Source organism: Protopterus annectens, chromosome 1.part0, assembly GCF_019279795.1.
Source record: "Protopterus annectens isolate FY-2018-M chromosome 1.part0, PAN1.0, whole genome shotgun sequence".
NCBI classification, from domain to species: Eukaryota; Metazoa; Chordata; order Ceratodontiformes; family Protopteridae; genus Protopterus; species Protopterus annectens.
Genome location: NC_056725.1, coordinates 168,225,611 through 168,251,220, shown reverse-complemented (window position 1 = coordinate 168,251,220; position 25,610 = coordinate 168,225,611). Strand labels below are relative to the sequence as shown.

At 45.0% G+C, this 25,610-nt stretch overlaps 1 protein-coding gene across 2 annotated transcripts in view; it reads left to right on the top strand.

Moving 5' to 3' along the window:
- The window catches only part of LOC122788278 (alpha-actinin-4), a 1,502,973-nt gene that overhangs the window by 287,849 nt on the left and 1,189,514 nt on the right, over positions 1-25,610 (top strand). For both annotated transcript variants that reach the window (XM_044055436.1, XM_044055378.1), the window contains exon 3: positions 11,859-11,978. In XM_044055436.1, coding sequence (XP_043911371.1) covers positions 11,859-11,978 — 120 coding nt within the window. The remainder of the gene's footprint in view (positions 1-11,858; positions 11,979-25,610) is intronic.

The window sequence follows — 25,610 nt, the reverse complement described above, 5'->3', positions numbered from 1 at the left end:
TCAGAGGCTTCTCTTAATCCTGATTCTTTGCCTCCTGCTCCTGTTAAGCCGGATAGGTATTACAGGGTGCCTGAAGCTCATAAGTATCTTTTTAAGAGTCCTAGGGCAGACCCAGAAACTGTTAGCCAGGGGCCTAAAGGTGTTAAGGCTTCTGTTGTAAAGAATCCGGTTCCTGCAGACAGAGGCTAGGGCCTTGGATAGATAGGGAAAGAAAGTTTATACTTCCACTCTTGCTATGAGGGCTTTGAATTGCCAGTTTCACATGTTGAAATACCAAAACTATCTCCTTTCACAATTGAAGTCTAAGGTTGATGCTCTGGCAGTAGGTATTGATTGTAAAGAGTTGCAAGATTTAGTACATGTTTCTGAACAGGTGGGTAAGCATTCTTTGCAATGTGGTTTTGATGCTGTACAGGCCTTGTCTAGGGTGGCTGCCACTGGGTCAGTTCTTCGCAGGCATGCCTGGCTAAGGGATCAAAATTTGTCTGAACATGTTAAAACAAGGATTTTAGATGCTCCTTTACAATCTGACGTGTTGTTTGGTCCTCCTGTCGAGGCAGTTTTGAAGAAAATGGAAGACAAGGCTAAGTCTATGCAGACTGTTAAAGATTTTTTGCAGGTCCAGCCTCCAAAGTTTAGTAGAAATTGGCCTACTAAGGGGTGGACGTATCCTTCTTATGATTCCCAGTCTAGGGGTAGATCTAGACGTGGTAGGGGCAGAGCTCAGGGCTCTTTCAGGCCTAGAACAGGGAGTTCTCCTGCACAGTCTTGGTGAGGGCAGGGGTCAGTCCTTTCGTAAACAGACCCAATGACCTACCTTTTCAGCTGCCAGAGCCTTCTCGTCTGGCAGCACCTTTGGGAGGAAGGTTGGCACTTTTCAAAGAAAATTGGAGTTTAATTACCCAGTACAGATGGGTATTGGATATCATACACCACGGTTACAGGTTTTATTTCCATACCTTGCCTCCTTTCAAAGGCATGCCAGACGTTCCTCCTCAACAAAGAATAGAGGCTCACAAGCAAGTTTCTCTGTTACTCCAAATAGGGGCCATACAGCCGGTCCCTATGCCAGAAGTGGGCCTAGGATTTTATTCTCGCCTGTTGCTAGTACCAAAGAAGGGGAACACGTGGAGACCAATTTTGGATTTATCTACCCTCAACACTTATCTGGACATTCCCAAGTTCAAAATGTTGACGTTACAGCAGCTTTTACCTCTGCTGGGCAAAGATCATTGGATGGTAACTTTGGATCTCAAGGAGGCTTACCTTCATGTTCCTATCAGACTAAGTTGCAGGAAGTATCTGCGTTTTCGAGCTGGGACTTCTCACTATCAGTTCTCTGCATTGCCCTTTGGCTTATCTACTGCGCCCAGAGTGTTCACGAAAGTTCTAGCTCCAGTGATAGCTTTCTTCAGGCTAAAAGGAATACTACAGATCTATCCTTATTTGGACTGCCTGATTCTGGCTCAAGGAAGGGAAGAGCTTCTTCATCATTTGGAATATGTGATAACAGTGCTAAGATGCCTGGGGTATTCTGTGAACGAAATAAAGTCCAGTCTAGTACCCTCTCAAGACATGTGCTTTCTGGGTGTGAGACTGAATACAGCATCCCAGATGGCCTTTTTAACCCCGGACAAACAAGAGTCTATCCCTTTACTTCCATCAGCTATCTCATCAGTCCGGGCTCACTGCAAGGACAGTCCTTCAAGCCTTAGGGTTCATGGCATCTTGTATTCTGGTGCTTCCCAATGCCAAACTGCATATGAGGAAGCTGCAATGGTATCTCAAAAATGTATGGACACAGCACTGCCAGGATCTAGACACTGTCATTCAAATAATACCTTGCATTCAAAAGGAATTTCTGTGGTGGGCTCAGGAATGTCACCTAAACAAGGGACTCTGTGACCCGGCCAGAGGCGAGACAGATTTTAACGACAGATGCCACAGACAAAGCTTGGGGAGCTCATCTAAATGGAAAGTGGATACAAGACAAGTGGCCTGCCAGACTACAACATCTACATATCAACCTGAAGGAGATGTTAGCAGTCCAGTTTGCATTAATAGCTTTCAAGGATTTACTTCTTCCAGGGCAGGTGTTGATTCTAACAGACAACACAACTGTCATGTGGTACATCAACAAGCAGGGGGGAACGATTCTTATCCTCTATGCAGGCAAGCAATGATTTTGTGGGAGACTGCTCTCAGTTTACAGCTCAATCTTCAGGCAAGGTTTCTGCCAGGAGCACAGAACTCCTTAGCAGATGTGTTGAGCAGACACATTATGGATCCCCACGAGTGGAAATTGGATCCTCATGTATTTCAGAAATTGACAGTGTCATGGGGAACTCCAGACATAGATCTGTTCGCTTCTCCACTAAACCATCAGCTGCCAAAGTTTTGCACAAAAAGGTTTCATCCCACAGCTTGGAAAGTGGATGCTCTTTCTTTCAATTGGAGCAATCTTCATGTGTATGCCTTTCCACCTCTGCCTCTCCTCCCAAAGGTACTTCTAAAGGTCAGACAGGACAAGCCAAGGATGATTTTAATAGCTCCAGATTGGCCTCAACAGCACTGGTACCCATTACTGAGAAGTCTGGTACGGAAGCCTCCATGGCCTTTGCCTTAGATTCCACACCTGTTGTCACAGGAGGACAGCCATTTGCTGAATGTCAAACTTCACTCTCTTCACCTAACAGCCTGGCATATTCTGTTTTGAACCTTAGAGGGTCTCAACTTCCACAACAAGTTTTGAATGTGATTTTGGAAGCTAGAAGGCCTAGTACAAGGAAAGTGTACGCAGATAAATGGATGAGATTTTTGTTTTGGAGTGCAGCAAAAGATTTTGATGTTTCTGAGCCTAATTTGAGTGTGGCTCTTCAATATCTTACTGAGTTACTGGACAAAGGTTTGTCTTTCTCTTCTATTAAGGTTCATGCTGCAGCAATTTCGGCTCACTATGATTGTGACCCACCATTGTTTTCTCATCCTTTGTTCAAGCAATTTCTTAGAGGGCAAAGAATATAAGACCCCCACGAAGAGCTCCTACTCCTGCTTGGGATCTCAATTTTGTGTTGGAGAAACTCACTCTACAACCTTTTGAGCCTGCAGCTACTTCTGAGTTGAAATATTTATCATGGAAGACTGCTTTATTGTTGGCAATTACCTCTGCAAGAAGGGTTTCTGAATTGCAGGCCCTTATGGCGGTTGAGCCTTTCTTGATTTTCCATAAGGATAGGGTATCATTACGTACTAATCCTTCCTTTATGCCTAAGGTGGTTTCTAGTGTGGCTTTAAACCAAACTATTCATTTGCCTACTTTTTATGCAAATCCCCAAAATAAACGGCAAAAGATTTTGCACACTTTAGATGTACACAGGCAGTTGCGTTATTATTTGGACAGAACTAAAGGGTTCAGGCAGTCTCAGCAGTTGTTTGTTTCTTTTGCTTTGAGTTCTCAGGGCAAGCCTGTGTCAAAACAAACTATTTCTAAGTGGATTGGGTTTTGCATTGCTTTCTGTTATTCCCATCATGGCAAGGAGATTCCAGCTGGGATTAGGCCTCATTCCACTAGGGCTACTGCCACTTCAACAGCTTTTTGAGGGAGTGGCAACCAAGGATATTTTGGAGGCAGCTACTTGGAGTTCAGTGCATACTTTCTCTAGGCATTATCACCTGCCACTTTACTCTAAATCCAGGGCTGGTTTTGCCACTGCTGTTTTGCAGGGCATTTTGGCAGCTCCTGCTTCCTTGTAGTTAGCCATCCTCCCTTACCTCTGCTTTGGGATTCTACCCAAGTATAAGGACTGCAGCAATGTGAGATGAAGAACATAGTACAGTTTTGTACCTACCTTAAATGTAGATGTTCGAAGATCCACATTGCTGCAGTCCAATTTACCCTCCCTCCTTCCCCTCTGCAGTTAGAGGTGGTGGTGTGGGTTGGTTTGTACATATTGTGTATATTGTATATATTGTACATATAGTTAGTGCAAGGGTGGTTGGTTGTTTGCTGTCTTTTGGTTTTGACCTTTATTTTTAGGGTCTTCTGACATCTGGGGCAAGAAAAGACTGAGGATATGACGTCGGTCATGCGCATTTGTACCCTGACGTCCTGATGTCAGTCAAATGCGCCTTGACCGACGTCAGCCTTATACTTTGATATTCGGGCCGACCGAGGACAGCGGACTACCCAAGTGTAAGGACTGCAGCAATGTGGATCTTCGAACATCTACATTTATGGTAGGTACAAAACTGTACTTTCCTATGGTGGGCTCAAGCATGCCAGTCAAACCCAGGCTTACCCTTCCACAACTTTCAAGCAAGCCAAACCATCACAACGGACGCCTCAGACCTAGGCTGGGGGGCGCACATGTTGGACAAATGCACATAAACCAAAAAGAAATGCTGGCAGTAAAACTAGCAATCCAGAAATTCAGACCATTCCTCAAAGAAGGTCATTTAATGATAAGGACAGACAACACCACAGTCATGTGGTACATCAACAAACAGGGAGGCACTCATTCATACCCCCTATGCAGAATGACTCTGGACCTTTGGAATCTGGCTCTGAGCTACAACATCCAGTTACAGGCAATATTTGTGCCGGGAAAAGAAAACACCCTAGCAGACATGTTAAGCAGAACCACCTCGGATGCTCACGAATGGATGCTACACCCGGACATCTTCAAGGCCATCACAAAGAAATGGGGAATGCCACAAATAGACCTATTTGCATCCCCACTCAATAACCAGCTCAAAAAATTCTGCACAAGGACATACCACCCACTTGCATGGAAGGTGGACTCTCTATCCTTCAGTTGGAAAGGCCTGACAGCATATGCTTTTCCACCTCTTCCCTTGATGCACAAGGTACTACTGAAAATCAAAGAGGAACGTCCAAGGATAATCCTGATAGCTCCGAATTGGCCAAGACAACACTGGTACCCATTGCTGAGGAGCATGTCTCGGGGGAGAATGTGGTCAATACCCCTGATGCCTTTGATGTTAACTCAGAACAACTACAACATCATGCATCCAAACCTAAAAACTTTGCAACTCACTGCCTGGAACATCACATAGCAGCAACTAACCCAGACCTATCCCAAAGGGTTAAAGACATTATCCTTGAAGCCCGCAGACCTTCAACAAGAAGGAACTATGCAGGAAAATGGAAAAGGTTTGTCATTTGGAGTACTGAAAGAGGAAAAGATGTGTCTAACATAGATATTGCTAACATCCTGGAGTACTTGGCAGAGCTTCTACATACAGGCCTGTCCTATTCCTCCATCAAGATACATGCATCAGCTATTTCAGCAGAATACAACTTCGATCCACCTGTCTTTTCGCATCCTCTACTCGGGCAGTTCCTCAGAGGGATCAAGAATGTAAAACCACCTAGGAAACCACCATTACCAGCATGGGACTTAAACTTTGTGCTAGAAAAGTTGACACTCCCTCCGTTTGAACCAGCAGCAACAGCAGATCTGCAACACCTATCATGGAAAACTGCTTTCCTACTGGCAATTACTTCAGCAAGGAGGGTTTCGGAACTACAGGCCTTAATGGCAGTGCAACCCTTCCTAATCTTCCATCAAGATAGGGTGTCCATGAGAACTAATCCTACATTTATGCCTAAGGTGGTATCCAGAGTGTCTTTAAACCAGGCAATCCACCTACCTACCTTCTTTCCCAATCCACAGAACAGGGGGGAAAGACTGCTGCATACCTTGGATGTACATAGGCAGTTATGCTACTACCTGGACAGAACCAAAGGTAACAGAAAAACTGACCAGCTTTTAGTAGCCTATGCAACAGGAAGGGAAGGAAAAGCAATTTCCAAACAGACTATCTCCAAATGGATAGGAAATTGCATAAGATTCTGTTACTCCTACCATGGAAAACCAATTCCACAGAACATAAGACCTCATTCTACAAGGGCTACAGCCACTACCACAGCTTTCTTACGAGGAGTGGCAACCAAGGACATTATTGAGGCGGCTACTTGGACCTCCGTGCATACATTTGCCAAGCATTATAATTTACCTCTATACTCTAGATCCCGAGCAGGGTTTGCCACTGCTGTACTGCAGGGGATCCTAACTACACCATAATTTTTCTTCCTGCACCCCTAGTTTGGCTATGGTATTCTACCCATTTGTTATGACTGCAGATGCATCCTTGAAGGACATAGTACAGTTTTGTACCTACCATAAATGTAGATGTCCGAACAGGATAGCATCTGCAGTCAGGATTACCCACCCTCCTTCCCCTCTGTGGTACTCCTAGGGTATTTACCCTCCTAATAGCTAGCTGGGGGGAGTCTCTTATGGTGTATTTGTTTGTATATATGTACATACATGCTTATTTTTTGTTTGCCTTCTACTTTTTTTGGAAACATTGGCATTTATCCAAAATTTAGCTTTCCAAGAGGGCAACTGGCATCTGGGGCAAGAAACACTGAGGAAAATGGCGTCTGCTGATGCCTTTATACCCGAAGACCAGCAGAGATGACGTCGGGTGAAGTGCGACATCAGCCGAAGCCGGACCCAGACTTTGGAATCCGGCCGACCGAAGGGCTGCCTGACAGGACAACCCATTTGTTATGACTGCAGATGCTATCCTGTTCGGACATGTACACTTATGGTAGGTACAAAACTGTACTTTTCTCGGCCTTTTGACCCCCTCGTGGACATGATAGCTCTAAAGGCGTTGGGCATCTCCTGATTCTGTGGAACCAGTCCCCAGGAGACCTAAATTTATCACGGCCCCCACTTAAAGTTTCTCACCAAAGGTGTCCCGGTTGATGCCATGGTGGTGGCGGCCGCCACCAAAAAGGAACTTACAGATCCTTCTGTACCGGTCCATCCTCCTAACAAGGAGTCTAGGACCATGGACAGGTATGGTAAGCGGATGTTTTCCTCAGCGACCTTTGCTATGTGTTCGCTGAATTCTGTCACTTCACCCGACTTCAAAGAGATATCCTCAAGGAATTGGGTGAGGTGGTACAGGATCAGTCAGCTGCTGGGGCTCAAGAGAAGATTGCCTCTCAGCTGGGAATCCTAAATTCCATAACTAACTCCTCCATGCGGCTCATTTCTTATGCAGCCGATGGAGCGAGTAGAGCTGCAGGCACAGGAGTGGCTCTCAAGACGTCAGTCCTGGATGCGACTTTGCAATTTTGCAGACCCCTTTAAGGCGTCCTTCACAAACTCCATTCTATGGGACAACTTTGTACCTCAGGTGAAGGACACTTTGACCAGGTGCGAGCAAGACGGCAAGACTTTCTGCCGTAGGAGTCCGTTTCTCCACCCCTTCAAGGTCTTACCCCAAAGGTCAGAAGGGAGGGAAAATGTGGTTCCGAAAATCTCAGGGAGCCACGCCTGACGCACGTTGTCAGTTTACCCCAGAGGCAGAGGGGGTAATAACAGACGCCACCCTAGGGGCAGAGGGGGTCCGCAGAACCAGGGCAGCAGAGAGCCTCTCTCTGACAAGCTCTTTTAGCATCCCTGAGGTGTTGCCAGACTGCCCACCCTTGGAGGCAGTCGGGGGGAGATTGTCACTGTACCCAGAAGCCTGGCTTTCCCTTTCTCAAGACAAATGGGTACAGTCGATCATATCCGAGGGTTACAAAATACCTTTCGATTAAAGCCCCTTCCCTCAAAAAGGATCCCTTCCAGACGTTCCACCCGGTCTAAGGGAAATTGCAAAGCTAGAAGTTTCAAAACTTCTAGAGAAAAGGGCCATCAAGCCAGTTCCAGCAGGCTATTTAGAATCCGGAATCTACTCTAGGTTTTTTTTGGTCCCCAAAAAGACGGGAGACTGGAGACCAATATTAGACCTCAGCAGACTAAAGTCTGTCAAAAAGACGAGTTTTCGGATGGTCACACTTCAATCGATTTTGCCCTTTCTGGACAAAGACAACTGGATGTGCTCTATAGACCTTCAGGATGCGTACTATAAAAATCCACACACGCTCCAGAAGGTTTCTCCGCTTTTGGCTGGGGACCAGTCATTTTCAATTCAGAGCCCTGCCCTTTGGTCTCACCACAGCCCCCAGAGTGTTCACCAAATGCATGGCAGTGGTCACGGCTCACCTGAGATGTCAGGGATTCCAGGTGTTTCCGTACCTAGACTGGCTCCTCACAGCCACCACCAGGCATAGACTTCTCCAGGCCAGGGATTACACTGTCTCTGCAGCCAGTTAGGGATTTCTGTCAACTTCGAAAAGTCTTCCTTATCGCCTTGCCAATCTATTACCTTTATAGGCGCAGATCTAGACACTACTCGGATGTCAGCAAATCTAACAAATCAAAGAATCCTGGATATCCAAAATCATGTTCGGATCATCCTATTCAGCAAAAAGGTACAAGCCAGGTTGGTCCTGAAAGTGTTGGGCCTAATGGCAGCTGCCATCACACTTCCTCTGGCCCGCTTTTACATGCGTCTCCTACAGTGGATGTTTACCCAGTGGTCCTTCCAGCAGTTGCCCATGCGTCACAAGATCCTTGTCACACAGATCTGCAAGAGCCACCTATCCTGGTAGATTTCTTCCCCCCTAGTCCATCAGGGCAGACCATTTGTCCCCCCGGCCCCGGTAGCCACGGTCACTTCAGATGCCTCCCTGATCGGGTGGGGGGGCATTATCAGGGCAGGATGGTCCATGGCACGTGGCAACCATTCGAATACCACCTGCATATAAATGTCCTAGAGATGAGAGCAGTGTTTTTAACGTTGCAAGCCCTCAACTACTTTCTTCCTTTAGGAACTGTCGCAGTTCACACGGACAACATGTCCGTAGTATGGTATATCAACAAACAGGGCGGGACCAAGTCCTATCCTCTGTGTCGAGAATCTCTCAGACTTTGGCAATGGGCGATCTCCTCTCAGCGGTTTCTGATAGCAACGCATATCCCCGGGAAAGCCAACATCATAGCGGACAGGTTGAGCAGAGCTATAATCATGCCTCACGAGTGGTCTCTCAAACAATCTATAGCGGAAGAGATTTTTCAGAAGTGGGGCCCACCTTGCTGCAACCTTTTTGCTACACCCCAAAACAGCAAATGCCCAGACTTCTTTCCACTTGCTCTAACCCAGGATTGGCCCCGGGGACTTCTTTATGCTTTTCCCCCTTTTCCGTTGATTCCTCAAGTGCTTCAGAAAGCTACCGACTTGAGAGCCAAGCTGATTCTCATTGCTCCTTACTGGCCTCGACAAATTTTGTTCCCGTTCCTTCATCGACATCTTAGTGCAGCCTTGGCATCTGGACCCAGTTCCAGATCTTCTGACCCACCAGTCGGGTCAACTGCGCCGGTCCATTCGTTCCCTCAACATCACTGCTTGGTTGCTCCACTTCCTTCCTTAGCCAGGCTTCCTATGATCTCTAATCCCGTTAGGAATATCATAGTAGCTTCTCTAAAGTCCTCTACCAGAAGGATTTACTCTAGCAAATGGCAACGTTTTTCCTTTTGGGCAAGTTCTAAGAACATGGATCCCTTTACTGCCCCTATTCAGTCAGTTTTGGACTTCCTAGCTGAAATTTTTCACTCTGGTTCTTCTTCCACAGTTAAAGTCCAGCTGGCAGCAATCTCGAATTTTCATGTCTGATTTGCAGACCAGAACATTGTCTCACAAAATTTGCAAGCCTTTCTCAGAGGGATCTTCCTACTTAAAACCCCCTGTTAGGGATCCTCCACCGCAGTGGGATCTAAATTTAGTGCTGGCATCCTTTATACTTCCCCCTTTTGAACGGGCTGCTACATGCTAGTTAAAATTTCTCTTGGAAGACACTCTTTCTAGTCGCTATTACTTCGGCTAGAAGGGTCTCTTAACTTCATGCTCTCTGTGTTCGTCCCCCTTACTTGGTCTTCCACAAGGATAGAGTATCTTTGAGAACTAATCCATCCTTTTTGCCCAAGGTTGCTTCTAAGACAAATTTAAACCAATCTATCTATCTTCAAGTATTTTTTCCCAATTCTGACAGGGCGGAACAAAAATTGCATTGCCTAGATGTTCATCGCCAACTCAGATATTACTTGGATAGAACAAAGCAATCTAGAAAGTCTGATCAGCTTTTTCTTTCTTATGCTGAAAATAAGAAAGGTCTCCCTGTTTATAAGGTGACCTTATCCAGATGGCTGTCTTCCACTATTTCTTATATTTATCAGCTTAGGGGCAAACAGCTGATCTCAATACCAAAAGCACATTCTACCAGAGGCCTAGCCACATCTACAGCCTTTCAGGCTAGACTGCCCTTAGACACTATTTGTGCAGCAGCCACTTGGGCCACTCCTCATACCTTCGTCTCACATTACAAATTGGATTTGGCCTCCAGGGACAGGGCGAGTTTTGGTTCCACAGTTCTCAAGAGTCTGTTCCATTGAGCCACCCAGGATAGAGGTGCTAGGGACGCGGTCCCATCTAGCAAGAATGAAGGCGAGATTGACAACTTAACATTTAGAAGTTATGTACCTACCATAACGTTCCATGTTAGTTGTCTTCTCGCCTTCTTCTTCGCCCCTCCCTCCTGTCCCCCTAGCCTGGACAGACTTTGAACTATCCTCTTCTCTGGGAGATTTCTCCCTTGGACACCAGTTAGCTCTGAACTCCCTTACAGCTCCCCCCCCCCCCTCAGGTTAGTTGTTCTTCTTCCCTTGGGGGAAGATAGTACGTATTTTTTCCTCTAGCTACCAAACGAGATCTGGGTAATCTCCGCCTTGCATCATGGGATATTGGGCTGCCTCGAGCTGGTGGAAGTGAATCTTGAGCTTAGCAAGTGCCGAGTTGGAGCAGAGGATCGACTCCGAACCCATCCAGCAAGAAAGAAGGCGAGAGAAGACAACTAACATGGAACGTTATGGTAGGTACATAACTTCTAATTTGTATATATCCAGCCTTTATGCTGTCTGTGTCTAAAACGTGTTTTGTCTGCGTCTAAAAACATGTTTTGTATTCTGTAACATATGCCCTTGGTTCTGTAGCTGTATAAAGATGTACAATTATTTTAAATAAAGATGCTTTGTAAATAATAAAACTCTCATTATGGAAGCATTTAATTGGGACAGCTGGTTAATTAGCATGCGTCACTGTGGTTACCTTTTTGCTAGCCCACTTGAGTTTGACGATTGCACGCTTGACTCTTTCTTTTTCTGTCCGTTTTCCTTTTATGCCTTCAGGTAATATTGAACCCATTCATTACCTGACCAGCAAAGGGACTACAGCATGAAGTGAGAGCAAACCAGAGGGATCGTTGTACAAGTAGCAATGGCTTTTGCCCCTGCTGCACATCAACTGCTATGGGTTCTGAAGATTTGTGATTTTAACCTCATTTCTAGCTAGCAGACTGACTCAAGCCACCACAAGGGGCTACTGCGTTCTCTCTGCATGCTTTCTAGCATACACTCACACTGATAAAGGCTACCATTGTTGGCTTTGTACCATGATCATATCCCTCAGTCTTTGTGCATTCTGTAGCCTGCAAACCTTTACTTGGAAATAGAGCAGAAGACTGGAACCCCCTGGGTTGCTTGATGTAGCTTCCCATACTCCCTTACTCAGCTTCTGTAATGGTTGAGGTCCTGCACATTCAAGCTGTCTGAGCTGTAGTTGCCACTTTGTCCCTGTACACCATAGAGCTGGCCACTTGTGCCTTTGAGTTAGGAGAGCTGCCTCTAATTTGTACATGGCTTACATGGTGTGCGTCTGTCCACACCCCTGCATACAGGTCAAAGTTTGTCAGAGGAGAAACTTAAAATAACGTTGTGGTTGTATACGACTTTTGTTGTCTGTGATTGCACTTTTTTCTCATGACAGTAGCAATTTTTCTAAACTTCTGCAGCTATTTTAATATATGTATCGTTTTTCAGGTGAGCGGTTGCCTAAGCCAGAACGAGGGAAAATGAGAGTGCATAAAATCAATAATGTGAATAAAGCACTGGACTTCATTGCAAGCAAAGGTGTTAAACTGGTGTCTATAGGAGCTGAAGGTAAGATGTGATCAGTGTTTGCTAACAGAATATAGAAATTACTTCTAGTAATGCACCTAGAATATCACAAATCAAACTCTTTTGCTGGTCTTCCATGTTTGTCTACTTTTACTCAAAGTAATCTGCTTAATTTGGAGTCCTTGTTTCTTGTAGTGCTTGGTGTTGTTTACTGTGTGTTTTTGCAACAATTTTCTAGAAAGTAAGTTGAATAACTGATGCTGCATGTAGTTGTCACAACCTTCCAGTATGTACAAAAGTGCAGAGAATGCAGTACATGAAGGAAGATGAGGCAGGGCTCTTGACACAGTTTAAAATGATCTGTGACATATACAGATAATGAAAGCTCCTGGAATGGATAGCACGTCTCCTTTAGTGCATCAATTTTCAGTTTTGATATGTTTGCTGGCAGTTTTTAAATACTTCAGAATAATAGTGGAAAACCAGTTCTGTTAAGATACAGGCACAAGACATTTGGGGTGTAGCTTGTATTTGGAATAGGGACTAAGGCATTTGAAGTAGAAAAGCCAGTTAAGGTGGTTGCTGGATTTTGTTTAATTTGGGATGTTGACATATGGGTTTAAGGTAAAGGCTTTGTAGCTAGGCAGGTTTGCCTCTTTCAGCTCTCTTCTTATGCTCTACCTTTTTGTGGAATAAAAAGATGCATACTTACAAAAGACCGCTTTGCATTCTTGTCCTATATGGCCTTTAGATCGGCGTTTTGCTCTTTCTGATTTTTGACATATAGCTTCATTGGAAAGGTGAAATTTTAAAGCCATGCGTTTGTTTTTCACCCTGGTATGTGCTTTTTAATGGAAAAGAGTGCATAATTGAGGTTTATAAGAAAGTATTGAGCTAGCTGCCCTTGCAGTCCATTTTAAGCTTAGGCAATTTCTATTTTGGTGCTTGAATTAACGTGTCCCATTTGGTGTTGAGTGGCTTTACCGATAATTTGAGGAGACCCATGTGTGCACGCATTTAGCATATGCATGTGTTCATATAGTAGTAAATTATTACCCATCCAGAGATTCAAGCTGTGCTTCAATATGGACAGATGTCCTTCAAGGATGCATCTGCAGTCCTAACAAATGGGTTGTCCTGTCGTCAGGCAGCCCTTTGGTCGGCCGGATTCCAAAGTCTGGGTCTGGCCTCGGCTGGTGTCGCACTTCACCCGACGTAATCTCTGCTGGTCTTCGGGTATAAAGGCATCAGCCGATGCCATTTTCCTCAGTCTTTCTTGCCGCGTGGCGCCCGAAGCAGAAGCTGTTCGCAAGTGGTCGGTCAGATCCAGAGATTACTACTACCGAATACTACTTCGAAGACTTCTAAAAAGCTAAGTACCCCGATGTTCTTCGTTCCACATTGCTGCAGTCCTAACAATTGGGTAGTCCGCTGTCCAGTCGGCCCGAATACCAAAGTATAAGGGTAACGCCGGTCAGGGCGCATTAGACTGACGCCAGTATGTCAGGGTACTAATGCGCATGACCGACGCCATATCCTCAGTCTTTTGCCGCATGGTCCGATGCAGAAGCAGTTTTGCGAGTGCAGGTTGGCGTTCTGAAATTTTCTGAAGCCGGAGTTTCAGACCGAATCAAAGTTAACATTTTGGTTTTCTTGCCTCAGTATTTAACCGGATGTCAGAAAAAGTGAATAACTGTATTTCTTGTGGGAAACAGATACCTCATAGGGATTACCATACCTTGTGTATACCTTGTTTAGGGCCTGAGCACGACGTTGTTGGATGCGCTCTTGTGCTAGATTTAACAAACGCACTATTAAGAGACGTTAGACTGTGCCAGGTTAGTGTTTGGGAAGCGTTGTAATTATAAAATGCCGCCGGATGCTCCGATCAAAAGCGCAAGGACAAAGCAGTGAAGCCTAGGGTTGATGAACCGGCAGTCCCAGACGCCGGCTCTTTAGAAGGCTCAGTGGAGCCAGAGGTTTTGCCAGGAGTCTCTTTGGAGTCTCAGGCTGAGACTTTACTGTTGCAGGATCTGCCTCTCAGGAAGTAGGCCAGGCTGAGGGGCTTCTCAGGTAACTGTTCTTCCCTCTTCCCAAGGTAGTTAGAGCTTCTCCTTCTGTTTCCAAAACCTCTTTGAGAGGTAGGCCAAGTTTAGCTTCAGTGGGGCTTCTCCTAGCACTTCAGGTTCTGTGCCTAAGAAACATATGCTTAAAATGGCAGAAGATTTAATTACTCTGATTAGAGGTTCTATGCCCCCTCCTGATAAGAGGCCTAGGGTGGAACCTGAGTTTGAGAGTTTTGAACAGTGTTCAGAGGCTTCTGAGTCTTCTGGAAGATGTACAGGAGTATCCTCCTTATTCTGATTCTGATGTGGATGATTCCACTCCTACAGCTTCTCCTCCTGAGGATTTCTCATTTTCAGAAACTCTGCATTCCATGAGGGAGCACTTTAAATGGGAAGGCCAAGATTACTCTGATTCTAGGAAAAGGCTTAGGGAATTCTCGTCTTTACCCCAGCATAGGCCCTTAGCTATACCTCCTGTGTTGAATGTGGTAGAAGATGTTTTTGCAGAGGCTTCCCTGAACCCTGATTCCTTGCCTCCTGCTCCTGTTAAACCTGATAGGTACTATAGGGTGCCTGAGGCTCATAAGTATCTTTTAAGAGTCCTAGGGCAGACCCGAGACCGTTTCTCAGGGACCTAAAGGTGTTAAGGCCTCTGTTGTTAAAAACCCTGTTCCCACTGATAAAGAGGCAAGGGCTTTGGATAGATGGGGAAAGAAAGTGTATACTTCTTCCACTTTAGCCATGAGGGCTTGAATTGTCAGTTTCACATGCTAAAATATCAAAATTATCTCCTTTCACAATTGAAATCTAAAGTGGATGCTTTGGCGGAAGGTATTGAGTGTAAAGAGTTGCTGGATTTAGTTCATGTGTCTGAACAAGTGGGTAAGCATTCTTTGCAATGTGGTTTTGATGCTGTACAGGCCTCCTCGAGGGTGGCTGCCACTAGTTCTGTTCTTGGCATGCCTGGTTGAGGGATCAGAATTTAGCTGAGCATGTTAAGACAAGGATTTTGGATGCTCCTTTACAGTCTGATGTGTTTGGTTCACCTGTGGAAGCAGTTTTGAAGAAAATGGAAGACAAAGCTAAGTCTATGCAAACTGTTAAAGATTTTTTGCAGGTGCAGCCACCGTTTAGTAGAAATTGGCCTACTAAGGGATGGACATATCCTGCTTATGATTCCCAGTCTAGGGGTAGGTCTAGACGTGGTAGGGGCAGAGCTCAAGGTGCTTTTAGGCCTAGAACAGGGAGTTCACCTGCTCAGACTTCTGGTGAGGGCAGGGGTCAGTCCTTTCGTAAACAGACCCAATGACCTGCCTTTTCAGCTGCCAGTAGATTCTCGTCTGGCAGCTCCTTTGGGAGGAAGATTGTCTCTTTTCAAAGAAAATTGGGATTTAATTACTCAAGACAGATGGGTGTTGGATATCATTCACCATGGTTACAGGTTTTATTTCCATACATTGCCCCCATTCAAAGGCATGCCAGACGTTCCTCCTCCACAAAGGAAAGAGGCTCACAAGCAAATTTCTCAGTTACTCCAAATAGGGGCCATTCAGCCAGTCCCTGTCTCAGAAAGGGGCCTAGGATTTTATTCTCGCCTGTTCCTAGTACCAAAGAAAGGGAACACGTGGAGACCAATTTTGGATTTATCTATCCTCAACACTTATCTGGACATTCCCAAGTTCAAGATGTTGACGTTACAACAGCTTTTACCTCTGCTGGGCAAAGATCACTGGATGGTAACTTTAGATCTCAAGGAAGCTTACCTTCATGTGCCTATAAGACTAAGTTGCAGAAAGTATCTGCGTTGAGCTGGAAATTCTCATTATCAGTTTTCTGCATTGCCCTTTGGCTTATCTACTGCCCAGAGTATTCACAAAGGTTCTGGCTCCAGTGATAGCTTACTTCAGGCTAAAAGGAATTCAAATCTATCCTTACTTGGACGACTGCCTGATTCTGGCTCAAGAAAAGGAAGACCTTCTACAGCATCTGGAATATGTTATAGCAGTGCTAAGATGCCTAGGGTATTCTGTGAACGAAATAAAGTCCAGTCTAGTACCCTCTCAAGACATGTGCTTTCTGGGTGTGAGACTGAATACAGCAGCCCAGATGGCCTTTTTAACCCCGGACAAACAAAAGTCTATCACTTTACTTCCATCGACTATCTCATCAGTCCGTGCTGACTGCAAGGACAGTCCTTCAAGCATTAGGGTTCATGGCATCTTGTATTCTGGTGCTTCCCAATGCCAAACTGCATATGAGGAAGCTACAATGGTATCTCAAAAATGTATGGACACAGCACTGCCAGGATTTGGACACTGTCATTCAAATAATACCTTGCCTTCAAACAGAATTTTTGTGGTGGGCTCAGGAATGTCACCTAAACAAGGGACTCTCTGTGACCCGACCAGAGGCGAGTCAGATTTTAACGACAGATGCCTCGGACATTGCTTGGGGAGCTCATCTAAATGGAAAGTGGATACAAGACAAGTGGCCTGCCAGACTAGAGCATCTACATATCAACATGAAGGAGATGTTAACAGTCCAGTTTGCATTAATGGCTTTCAAGGAGTTACTTCTTCCAGGGCAGGTGTTGATTCTAACAGACAACACAACTGTCATGTGGTACATCAACAAACAAGGGGGAACACATTCTTATCCTCTATGCAGGCAAGCAATGATTTTATGGGAGACAGCGCTCAGCTTGCAACTAACTCTTCAGGCAAGGTTTCTGCCAGGAGCACAGAACTCCTTAGCAGATGTGTTAAGCAGACAAATCATGGATCCCCACGAGTGGAAACTGGATCTTCATGTATTTCAGAAATTGACAGTGTCATGGGGAACTCCAGACCTAGATCTGTTCGCTTCTCCACTAAACCACCAGCTGCCAAAGTTTTGCACAAAGGGGTTTCATCACACAGCTTGGAAAGTGGATGCTCTGTCTTTCAGTTGGAAAAATCTTCATGTGTATGCCTTTCCACCTCTGCCTCTTCTTCCAAAGGTGCTCTTAAAGGTCAGACAAGACAAGCCAAGAATGATTTTAATAGCTCCAGATTGGCCTCGGCAACACTGGTACCCACTACTGAGGAGTCTGGTAAGGAAGCCTCCATGGCCCTTACCTTTGATTCCACATCTGTTATCTCAGAAGGACGGTCATCTGCTCAATGTCAAGCTTCACTCTCTTCATCTGACAGCCTGGCATATTCTGTGTTGAAACACAGCAGGTCTCAACTTCCTCAACAAGTTTTAAATGTGATTATGGAAGCTAGAAGACCTAGTACAAGGAAAGTGTCATGAAAAATGGAAGAGATTTTTGTTTTGGAGTACAGCAAAGAATTTGGAGATTTCTGAGCCTAATCTGAGTGTGGCTCTTCAATATCTTACTGAGTTATTGGACAAAGGTTTGTCCTTCTCTTCCATTAAGATTCATGCTGCAGCAATTTCAGCTCACTATGATTGTGACCCACCTTTGTTTTCGTGATCCTTTGTTCAAGCAGTTTCTTAGAGGGGCAAAGAATATAAGACCCCACGTAGAGCTCCTACTCCTGCTTGGGATCTCAATTTTGTGTTGGAAAAACTTACTCTACAACCTTTTGAGCCTGCAGCTACTGCTGAATTGAAATACTTGTCATGGAAGACTGCTTTTCTGTTGGCTATTACTTCTGCAAGGAGGGTGTCTGAATTGCAGGCCCTTATGGCAGTTGAGCCCTTTTGATTTTCCATAAGGATAGGGTATCATTACGCACTAATCCTTCTTTTATGCCTAAGGTGGTTTCTAGTGTGGCTTTAAACCAAACTATTCATTTGCCTACTTTTATGCAGACCCCAAAATAAAGGGGAAAAGATTTTGCACACTTTAGATGTGCACAGGCAATGCGTTATTATTTGAGCAGGACTAAGGATTTTAGGCAGTCTCAGCAGTTGTTTGTTTCTTTTGCTTTGAGTTCAGGGCAAGCCTGTGTCAAAACAAACTATTTCTAGGTGGATTGGGTTTTGCATTGCATTTTGTTATTCCCATCATGGCAAGGAGATTCCAGCTGGGATTAGGCCTCATTCCACTAGGGCTACTGCCACTTCAACAGCATTACTAAGGGGTGGCAACTAAGGATATTTTGGAGGCAGCTACTTGGAGTTCAGTGCATACTTTCTCTAAGCATTATCACCTTCCTCTCTATTCTAAGTCTAGGGCTGGTTTTGCCACAGCTATTTTGCAAGGCATGTTGTCAGCTCCTGCTACTTTATGATTTACCAGCCTCCCTTACCTCTGCTTTGGGATTCTACCCAATTGTTAGGACTGCAGCAATGTGGAAAGAACATAGTACAGTTTTGTACCTACCATAAATGTAGATGTTCGAGGATCCACATTGCTGCAGTCCCTCCCTCCTTCCCTCTGTGTTTAGGGGTGGTTGTGTAGGTGAGGTTATGCTGATATTTTTGTATGGAATGTACATATTTTTGGTGCAGGTATATTGGGCCTGGTCTTTTTAGGGTCTTCTGACATCTGGGGCAAGAAAAGACTGAGGATATGGCGTCGGTCATGCGCATTAGTACCCTGACGTACTGACGTCAGTCTAATGCGCCCTGACCGACGCCAGCCCTACTTTGGTATTCGGGCCGACTGGACAGCGGACTACCCAATTGTTAGGACTGCAGCAATGTGGATCCTCGAACATCTACATTTATGGTAGGTACAAAACTGTACTTTGGGGACTCTTTCTTGCCTCAGCCGATGTCAGAAAAAGTAAATAACTGTTTAACTTGTGGGAAGCAAATACCTCATAAAGATTTCCACTCTTACTGCTTACCTTGCTTAGGCCCAGACCACGACGTAGCAGCCTGTTTAGCCTGTGCTTCCTTCAACCGACGAACGCTTAGGCGTCGGTCGGAGTTTGCTGAACAGTTTTTCGGCTCAGATTTTGCGTACATTATGCCGTCGGATCCTCAGACTTCTCAAATTGTTAAACGCAAAGAAAAAGACCGACACTCGCGGTCCGCGGTTTCGGCCGAAACCACGGTTAAGCAAACCGCGAGTGTCTCTGTTTCGGCCGAAACCGAGCAAACGGGTCAATCTTCAGCCGAATCCATGACTACTACCGAGGCTCCTGCTACCCTAGTTGAATCGGCCTCTGAAGTTTTGCCTACTAATGTGGTTCCTATAGAATTGTCTGACACCATCCCTTTGGATGTCTCTACCCCAGCACGTGGTGCTGCTGGGCCTCCTGCAGCCATGTCTGTTAAGGCCTTTGCCAGGGCTAAAGCAGCCAAAACTGCTAAATCAGTGCCTGTTAAGCCCCCCCTCACACAGGCCCAGTTCCAGTTCTCAAATGCTTACTCTGGCAGAGGATCTCATCTCTTTAATTAGGGGATCCCAATCTCACCCAGACAGGGCCTCTCAGCCTCCAGAAAAGAGACCTAGAGCAGAGCCCCCAGAGCCAGTGTCCTCAGATGATTCTTCTGATGACTCAGACATTACAGACCATCCAAAGGCTCCTTTTTCTACTTATGAAGATTCCGATGCTGAAGAATCTATTCCATCTACCTCTCCACCAGAGGAATTTTCTTTTGGGGAAACCTTACATGCCATGAGAGAGCAATTCCAATGGCAGGGTCAAGATTTCTCAGATTCAAGAAAAAGGCTTCGGACCTTTCTACACTTACCGCAACATAGGCCCTTAGCTATACCTCCAGTTCTGCCTGTTGTGGATGATGCATTTAATGATGTTTGCACTGCTCCTGATACTTTACCTCCAGCCCCTGCCAAACCAGATAGGTTTTACAGGGTACCGGACACTCATCACCACTTATACAAGGCCCCACTTGCAGATCCCGAAACTATCTCCCAGGGGCCTAAGGCAGTAGCTTCGACCTCAGCAAAAAACCCTCTCCCTTCTGAAAGGGAATCCAGGTCCTTAGAAAGATGGGGTAAAAAAGTTTACACCTCTGCTACTCTCTCAGCTAGAGCTTTGAACTGTCAGTTTCATATGATCCAATACCAAGAGTTTATGCTTGATCAGTTAACTAAGAAACTGTCCTCTGATGACTCCTTAGATAAGAAATATGTTTTAGAAATGGTGAATAACATTCAGCAGGTTAGTAACCATTCTTTAAAATGTGGCTATGATGCACTGGAGGCTTCATTTAGATCAGCCATGACTGGCACAGTTATAAGAAGGCATGCATGGTTGAAAGAACAGGTCTTGCCGGACCATGTTAAAGCAAAGCTGTTAGATGCTCCTATGGATAAGGCCAGTCTATTTGGTTCTCCTGCTCAGCAAGTAATGAAGAAAATGGAAGAGAAGGCAAAATCTGTACAAACAGTTAAAGATTTCTTACAGGTTCAGCCCCAAGGTTTAGCAGGAACTGGCCTTCCAAAAATTGGTCCTTTCCAGACTCTCTAAATCTCAGAGAGGCAGGAATAGACGTTCCAGAGGCAGAAATCAATCCAGAGGAGGTGCCTACAGAGGACGCCAGTGGCAAGGCAATAACCAGCGAGGTACAGACACAACCACTGCCACTGCAACAGGACAATCACAGTGACTTGGCTCTGACACCTGCTACCAGGGAACAAATAGCAGCACCCTTAGGCGGAAAGTTAGCCTTATTTTCAAAAAATTGGCACTATATCACAAAAGACAAGTGGATTTTACAGACCATAGACCAAGGCTACAGATTTCACTTCCACACCTTACCAGTAAAAAGAGGAATGCCAAACCTACCTCCAAACCAGAAAACAGAAGCTCTAAAGCAAATAGCTCAATTAACAAAGATGAGAGCTGTGGAAAGAGTACCACCAGCAGAACAGGGCAAAGGATTCTACTCCAGACTCTTCCTAGTACCAAGAAAAGAGAAAAGTTGGAGACCTATTCTCGACCTGTCCGCCTTAAACACATTCATCATTGTCCCAAAATTCAAAATGCTGACCCTACAGCAACTTCTTCCCATGCTGGGCAAGGAGTGTTGGCTGGTAACTCTAGATCTTGAGGCATACCTGCACGTCCCCATACGACCAAATTGCAGAAGATACCTCAGATTTCTTGCAGGATCAGAGCATTATCAATTCTCAGCATTGCCCTTTGGCTTATCTACTGCCCAGAGTATTCACAAAATGCCTGGCATCAGTAATCGCTCATTGCAGGCTACAGGGAATCCAAATTTATCCATACCTGGACGACTGCCTGATACAAGCGGACAACAAAAGCAAGCTGACAAAAGACTTACAAAGGGTCATTTGCTTACTACAAGCCCTGGGATACACAGTCAATTTAAAAAAGTCAAGACTGATACCATCCCAAACAAGAACTTTCTTGGGTGCGGAATTGGACACAGTAAAACAGATGGCATTCCTAGCTGCAGAAAAACAAGAACAACTCCCTCTTTACTTCTTGGCATTAACAAAGCAGAACAAACTAACAGCAAGGAAAGTACTGCAGGCCTTGGGCTTCATGGCATCATGCATAATCCTGGTCCCCCATGCCAGACTGCATATGAGAAAGCTACAGTGGTACCTAAAGAATTTATGGTCTCAACACAGGCACAGCTTAGAAACCGAAATACCACTAATCCCATGCCTGAAACAAGAGTTCCTATGGTGGGCTCAAGCATGTCAGTCAAACCCAGGCTTGCCCTTCCACAACTTTCAAGCAAGCCAAACCATCACAACGGACGCCTCAGACCTAGGTTGGGGGGCACACATGCTAGACAAATGCATACAAGGATTATGGACTCCAGACCAGCTGCACCTGCACATAAATCAAAAAGAAATGCTGGCAGTAAAACTAGCAATCCAGAATTTCAGACCATTCCTCAAAGAAGGCCATTTAATGATAAGGACAGACAACACCACAGTCATGTGGTACATCAACAAACAGGGAGGCACTCCTTCATACCCCCTATGCAGAATGACTCTGGACCTTTGGAATATGGCTCTGAGCTACAACATCCAGTTACAGGCAATATTTGTACCGGGAAAAGAAAACATCCTAGCAGACATGTTAAGCAGAACTACCTCGGATGCTCACGAATGGATGCTACACCCGGACATCTTCAAGGCCATCACAAAGAAATGGGGAATGCCACAAATAGACCTATTCGCATCCCCGCTCAATCACCAGCTCAAGAAATTCTGCACAAGGACATACCACCCACTTGCATGGAAGGTGGACTCTCTATCCTTCAGTTGGAAAGGCCTGACAGCATATGCATTTCCACCTCTTCCTTTGATGCACAAGGTACTACTGAAAATCAGAGGAACGTCCAAGGATAATTCTGATAGCTCCAAATTGGCCAAGACAACACTGGTTTCCATTGCTGAGGAGCATGTCTCGGGGGAGAACGTGGACACTACCCCTGATGCCTTTGATGTTAACTCAGAACGACTACAACATCATGCATCCAAACCTAAAAACTCTGCAACTGACTGCCTGGAACATTACATAACAGCAACTAACCCAGATTTATCCCAAAGGGTTAAAGACATTATCCTTGAGGCCCGCAGACCTTCAACAAGAAGGAACTATGCAGGAAAATGGAAAAGGTTTGTCATTTGGAGTACTGAAAGAGGAAAAGATTCGTCAAAGATAGATATTGCTAACATCCTGGAGTACTTGGCAGAGCTTCTCCATACAGGCCTGTCCTATTCATCCATCAAGATACATGCATCAGCTATTTCTGCAGAATACAGCTTGATCCCCTGTCTTCTCACATCCTCTACTCAGGCAGTTCCTCAGAGGAATCAAGAATGTAAAACCTCCTAGGAAACCACCATTACCAGCATGGGACTTGAACTTTGTGCTAGAAAAATTGACACTCCCTCCATTTGAACCAGCAGCAACAGCAGATCTTCAACACCTATCCTGGAAAACTGCTTTCCTACTGGCAATTACTTCAGCAAGAAGGGTTTCGGAACTACAGGCCTTAATGGCAGTACAACCCTTCCTAATCTTCCATCAAGATAGTGTCCATGAGAACTAATCCTACATTTATGCCTAAGGTGGTATCCAGAGTGTCTCTAAACCAGGCAATCCACCTACCTACCTTCTTTCCCAATCCACAGAACAGGGGAAAGACTGCTGCATACCTTGGATGTACATAGACAGTTGCTACTACCTAGACAGAACCAAGGGCAATAGAAAGACTGACCAGCTTTTAGTAGCTTATGCAACAGGAAGGGAAGGAAAAGCAATTTCCAAACAGACAATCTCCAAGTGGATAGGAAATTGCATAAGATTCTGTTACTCCTACCATGGAAAGCAAATTCCACAGAACATAAGACCTCACTCTACAAGGGCTACAGCCACTACCACAGCTTTCTTACGAGGAGTGGCTACCAAGGACATTATTGAGGCGGCTACTTGGACCTCCGTGCATACATTTGCCAAGCATTACAACTTACCTCTATACTCTAGATCCCGAGCAGGGTTTGCCACTGCTGTATTGCAAGGGATCCTAACTACACCATAATTCTTCTTCCTCCTCCCCTAGTTTGGCTATGGTATTCTACCCATTTGTTAGGACTGCAGATGCATCCTTGAAGGACATAGTACAGTTTTGTACCTACCATAAATGTAGATGTCCGAACAGGATAGCATCTGCAGTCAGGATTACCCACCCTCCTTCCCCTCTGTGGTACTCCTAGGGTATTTACCCTCCTAATAGCTAGCTAGGGGGGGATCTCTTATGGTGTATTTGTTTGTATATATGTATGTACATGCTTATTTTTTGTTTGCCTACTATTTTTTTTGGAAACATTGGCATTTATCCAAAATTTAGTTTTCCAAGAGGGCAACTGGCATCTGGGGCAAGAAAGAAACACTGAGGAAAATGGCGTCGGCTGATGCCTTTATACCCGAAGACCAGCAGAGATGACGGGTGAAGTGCGACACCAGCCGAGGCCAGACCCAGACTTTGGAATCCGGCCGACCAAAGGGCTGCCTGACGACAGGACAACCCATTTGTTAGGACTGCAGATGCTATCCTGTTCGGACATCTAGATTTATGGTAGGTACAAAACTGTACTTTATGAGCTTTGTTTTTCCATGAAAGGGGAGTCTATTCCAGAGCATTGGTATCCTCTGCGAAAAATACCTGTACTTCCAGTCCATAGATATGGTATTTCTGAAGCAGTTTTGACTTGCCGGTGTGCAGTAGGTACATCAATATAGGGTCAGTGAGTGTTGCATGCCAAACAAAGGTCACCTCATAGCAGATTGTAGGATAGTGTAGTGAGAGGGTTTTGTTGGTCCATGTTGGGACATATTTAGGCCTCATGTCTAAGGTTTATTTATGGGAGTTGCACATCAGATCTCTACCAAAAGGGACATTATACTTTGGCCTAACAAGTACTGAGTAAAGGTGGACTATTTGTAAGCTGCTGTCAACGTAGGACGTTCTTACTACAATGGACATGGTTGAAAATTGGATCACTCTACGTGTAAGCTCCAAAATCCCAAACAAAGTTGGGTCATCTCTTGTGGATATATTATTGATGTGGTAGTTACCTGGGGTAGAAAACTTTCCAGAGGATGGAATTCTTTTTTGATAACTGGTGCCAAACTCGTTTGCAAACTTATGCATTTGGAACAAACTTTTCTGCAAGATGCCAAAGCCATTTGGGGATTCCCTGACTGGCAGCTTGTCTTGGGCAGGCTCCCAAGAGCCTTTGCAGAGCAAGTGCAATAATTCCCATACAGTGACTTAACTGTTCTTTTTTTTTTTTTTTTTTGGGAGATCCTCCCCCCGGGAACTTGGAAAACCCAGATATACACATTTTAATTTTGGAAAAAGCTGGTTATGCTGACTGTGTAACAGTCTTCTACATCTTTAAAGCTTTGTCTTCTAAGAAGGTACACAGAAGAACATTGCCACAAGGTCAAGGGAGAGGGTGTCTTCAGATGACAGGTTGCGTACAAAACATTTTGTAGGCTGAAGGATGTTGGTTCTAGTGTGGTTTATCAATCCAGCACCCCTTCAAAAGGTCTCTCCACATCTGTCTGCCTTTGCATAGCCATTTTGAGGAGACTGTGAGCCACTGTCATATCCTCCTACATTGTTCTAGGAGCCTGGTGTGCCAGATCTCAGTCTGGCAAAAAAAAAAAGCTTTGGTATTGCAACACTTGTCACATGAACTCTAACCAGATGTTAGATTGGCAGGTCAGAACAGGTTGCCCAAAAAACTCAAGGATGTCCTGACTGATATCAGTGTTGCAGTATTCTAAAAAGTCATTTGTCTGTGGAGATAAAAGCCTAAACCTTCCATAAGCTTTATGGCCAGTATGACTTTAAATCCGGAGTATAGGAATATATAAGCAGATGTAGGAGAATAAAATCCTCAGGCTGTCGGTCCGAACATGGGTATCACACCACTTTCTCATAATTCTTTGTACTGTAAGCCTTCTCAAATTCAGGTAAGTTCCCCATTGAGGATCCTTGTTTATCCTGTTTATCTGTGATTGGATGTTAGCTAGGAGGGGGGAATGTGAGTGCAGTAGGTAGCTACCCTATAAAGATGTCAATTCCCACTGGCTTTTATGCTTGGGTGCAGATTTTGATTACAGGTCTTCTGTCTGCAAGTCCTTTGTACCCAAGACCATGCTCATGTTTGTCATTGCTAAAT